The 4,594-nt window shown below is 31.3% G+C and overlaps 1 protein-coding gene across 2 annotated transcripts in view; it reads left to right on the plus strand.

Annotated features, from left to right (window-relative positions):
- CFH (complement factor H) overlaps positions 1–4,594 on the plus strand; it is a 159,754-nt gene that overhangs the window by 119,126 nt on the left and 36,034 nt on the right. Inside the window, exon 22 of one of the 2 annotated variants that reach the window (XM_011951604.1) lies at positions 398–793. The exons of the other annotated variant lie outside the window; for it this stretch is intronic. Coding sequence (XP_011806994.1) covers positions 398–609 — 212 coding nt within the window. The 3' untranslated portion in view covers positions 610–793. Of the gene's footprint in view, positions 1–397; positions 794–4,594 lie in introns of those variants that run through there. 2 annotated transcript variants of the gene reach the window in all.

Genomic DNA, 4,594 nt, shown 5'->3' on the forward strand with positions numbered 1-4,594 from the left:
TGATTCCTCAAGGATCTAGAACTAGAAGTACCATATGACCTAGCCATCGCATTACTGGGTATATACCCAAAGGATTATAAATCATGCTGCTATAAAGACACATGCACACGTATGTTTATTGTGGCACTATTCTAAAATGCAGGGGTCCTAAAATGACAATTGATGCAATGAATCTTTGATAATACACCTCTAATTCTCACACATTATACACAGAACCTCATTTTCACATCGATTACCATTTTAATTTTATTTAAATCAATATGATGTTTTTACATAGTCAGTTTGGATAGTGTTTTGAGAAATAATTCCTCAACCATCCTGACTACTTGAAAACCTGAAAGTCTATGAAGATTTGCATACTACTTAATGTTTTATGTTTACTGTTTTCTATTTTCAGATGCGTGTGTAATATCCTCAGAAATTATGGAAAAATATAACATAACATTTAAATGGACAGTCAAAGAGAAACTTTATTCGAGAACAGGTGAATCAGTTGAATTTGTGTGTAGATCTGGATACCGTCTTTCACCAAACTCTCACGCATTGCGAACAACATGTCAGGATGGGAAACTGGAGTATCCAACTTGTGTAAAAAACTATTATGGATAATAAAATGCACACCTTTATTCAGAACTTTAGTATTAAATCAGTTCTCAATTTCATTTTTTAAGTATTGTTTTACTCCTTTTTATTCATTAGTGCATTTTCGGGTTAATTTGTGTAAATGTAATTATAATCTGAGACTGGTGGCTCTCTTCTTTATAAAGCACCACATTAAAACTTAGAAAACTAACTGTTGTGTCTAGTTCATAAAATTTTTGTGGCAAGAAATTAGATGCAATTTTTCAGACTTTATTTCTGTTCCTCACTCTTAAATCTCTCAAAGTTTCCTTCATAGCTTCTGAGGCTCATTATTTACAGTAAATGGAAAATATATCATTGTCTCTCATTTCCAAATTATATCACTTTACAAAGAGGTAAAAATCAAGTCAAGTCTCAACTCATGTTGGTAATAAGATAAAAGTAATTACTATTTATCAATATAAATGCACCAAAAGTGAATATCAATACATAAATGCACCTAAACTGATGAAATGTAGATACTTCTATAAGATGCCAATCTAGCACACATAATAATGCAAACTAATCATAAAGAGGAATTAAAATGTAATTGGGTATATGAATATTACTACAAAAACATAAAAAAATAAAAATATAGTGTCAGTTATAACATACTTGCACACACTCACCTACAAACACAGAAACACAATACTTTTGCCCTGAATTAATGTTTGTAGAAAAAATATTTCCAGTAAATTTGAAACTAGAGATAAATGTGTGTGTATATATATATGTGTGTGTGTGTGTGTTTAGAGATAGTAGGGGTAAAAGTTATGGTTTAATTACTTTGTATATATCAGCATTCTCTGAATTTTCTACCTTTAACATATATTAGTTTTGAAATGAAAGCACAACTTATTTTAAAATAATGAGTCTAACAAGCAAGGCTGTGCATGTTGAGAATAATAAAGATGTCATCAGTAATGATCTTAACATCAAATAGCCTCAACTATTTTTGGAGTAGAAGAGTTTTGAGTTTTAGAAATTTCAATAGTAAGATTCTGAAATGTAGTTTTTATATTCATTCATTTTAATCAGCACCAGTTAGGTAAAATCATTTTTGACTAGGAACATTTTAAACTCATAAAAGAGGTGAAGCCATTATGTGAAAAGTAAAGATATCAAAAATACAACACAAATATGATTTAATGCTACCTTATTACTTCTTATTGTATAAAATCAGGTGGCTTATATACTTAAGCTGTCCCCTAGTTAGTGATCCTGATTTAGATAAATTACTCGAGTTGAGGAAATCCAGATTTCAAAAATCTAAAGGACATTTGTTATAGTTAGCAAGTTATGTTGACAGCAATGTTAACACTTAGGAATACACATTTATTCCTAAATTGTTTTAGTATATTTGGGCCACTGTAAGAAATGATCATAAACTGGCTAATTTATAAAAAATAGAAATTTATTTCATACAGTTTTAGAGGCTGTGATTTTCAAGCTTAAGATGCCAATTGATTTGATGTCTTGTAAGGGCTTGCTCCCTGTTTTGGTGCCTTCCAACTATGGTGCCTTCCCACTATGTCCTTACCATGTGGAAGGGGCAGGGGAGTTCCATGACTCTTCTTTGTAAAAAGACTAATCCAATCTCTGAGGCTGGAATCCTCAGGACCTAATCACCTAAAAAGGACTGACTTTCTGATACTATCACCATAGTGATGAGAATGTAACATACAAAGTTTGAAGGGGCACTACTATGCAGACCATAGCACAGCATAGGGATAAACAAATAGGTTCCATGTAAATGGAAACCAAAAGAAAGCAGGGTGGCTATACGAACATTAACTAAAATTGAACTTGAAGTCGAACCTGTAAAAAGAAACAAGGAAGGTCATTATAGAGCAATAAAGGAATCAATTTACAAATAGATTATAACTATTGCAAGTATATACTCACTCAACATGGGAGTGATGAAACCTATAAAGCTATCATTAATACATCTAAAGGAAGAAATAGACAACAATGAAATAATAGTAGGGGACTTCAATACCCCACATTCAACAATGGATAGACAGTCTATACAGAAATCAATAAAAAATTGGACTTGAACTATATGTTAGAACAAATGGACCTATGAGACCTACATAGAACATTCCATTTGACAACAGTAGAATAAACATTCTTCTCAAGTACACAAGGTATAGTCTCCAATATAGATCTTATGTTGGGCCACAAAACAAGTCTAAAACATTTTTAAAATGATTGAAATTACATACAAATATTTAAGCTTTGTGATATGAAACTAGAAAACCACAGCAGAAGAAATGTTAGGAAATTCACAAATGCATGGAAATTAAAAAGCATGATCCTGAACAACCAATAGAACAATGAAGAAATTCAAAGGGAAATTTAAAAATATCTCGAGACAAACAAAAATGGAAAAGCAACATACTAAAAAAGATATGGTATGCAACAAAAGCAGCTTAAAGGGAGGTTTAGAGACATGAATGACTCCATGAAGATCCCAATAAAGCAAGTATCTTTGTATCTCTGGAAACTAGAAAATGAAAAAAAAAATTAATCCAAAGGTGGTGGGAAAAAAAAAAAAATAGTAAGGTACAGAACAGGAAAAAAACAAAAAAAAAACAACAAAAAAAAACAGACTGGAAAAATAATAGTGAGGATCTACAAAACTTGAAGTTGGCTTTTGAAAACCTAAATGAGATTGACAAAACTTTAGCTGAACTAAAACAAAGAGAAGGAACAAATAAATAAACTTATAAATGAAAGAGGAAACATTGTAACTGATAACACAGAAATACCAAAAACCAGAAGAGACCAGGATGAACAGTTATATGCCAACAATAACTGTTGGATAACCTAGTGGAAACAGACACATTTGTAGCCACCTACAACCCACTAAGATTACTGAAACATAAAGAAATACAAAATTAATACAGAACAGTAATGAGTAAGAAAAATGAACAAGTAATAAAAAGTCTCTCATCAAGAAAAAAAAGAGAAAAAAGCTAGTGGCTTCACGACGATGGAATCCTAGCAAACATTTAAAGAATCAATGCTAATCTTTCTCAGATTCTGTCAAGAAATTTAAGAGTGAACTCTCAGTTTCATTATATGAGTTTGAAATCACACTGACACCAAAGCCACACATGAACACTACAAAAAAATTATAGGTCAATATTCTTCATGAATATAGAGACAAAAATGCTCAACAAAACACTTGCAAAGTCAACACAACACACTAAAAGAATCATTCACCATAATGAAAGGGGGTGTATATCTGGGATGTAAAGATAGTACACACACACACCAATCAATTACTGTTCCACACCAAACTAAAAGAATGAAAAACAGTAGTGGTATATTCATCTCAATAGATACAGAAAAGGCATTTAACAAAAATCAACATCCTTTCATGATAAAAAGTCTCAACAAATTAGGCAGAAAAGAAATTATCCCAAGACAATAAAGGCTATATATCACAAGCTCACTATATATCACAAGCTCACATTTAAAATTATACTCAAGAGTGAAAAGTTGAAACATTTTTCTCTATGATAGAAAAAAAAGAAAAGAAAAAAAAAAAAAACAAAGAGGCTCACTCTCACCACTTCTGTTCAACATAGTGCTGGACATTCTGGCTAGAGCTATTAGGCCTGGAAATTGGATAAGAAGACAGTTGTCTCTGTTTGCAGATGACATGATCTCATTACATATACACAGAAAACAGAAAGGACTTCACCAAACCTTACTAAAACTAATAACCAATTCAGTAAAGTTGCCGTGTACAAAATCTACAGATAGAGCCGGTTCCATTTCTATACACTAACAGCAAATTATTGAAATAAGAAATTGAAAAAATAAAATAAAATTTACAATAGCATCAAAAATAATAAAATACTTGAGACTAAATCAAAGCAAGGAGATGAGAATCCTGTACTCTGAAAACTAGAAAATATTGATTAAAGAAATTGAAGAATGATTGCCATTCTAACTGGTGTGA

Source organism: Colobus angolensis, unplaced genomic scaffold (assembly GCF_000951035.1).
Source record: "Colobus angolensis palliatus isolate OR3802 unplaced genomic scaffold, Cang.pa_1.0 Scaffold320, whole genome shotgun sequence".
NCBI classification, from domain to species: Eukaryota; Metazoa; Chordata; class Mammalia; order Primates; family Cercopithecidae; genus Colobus; species Colobus angolensis.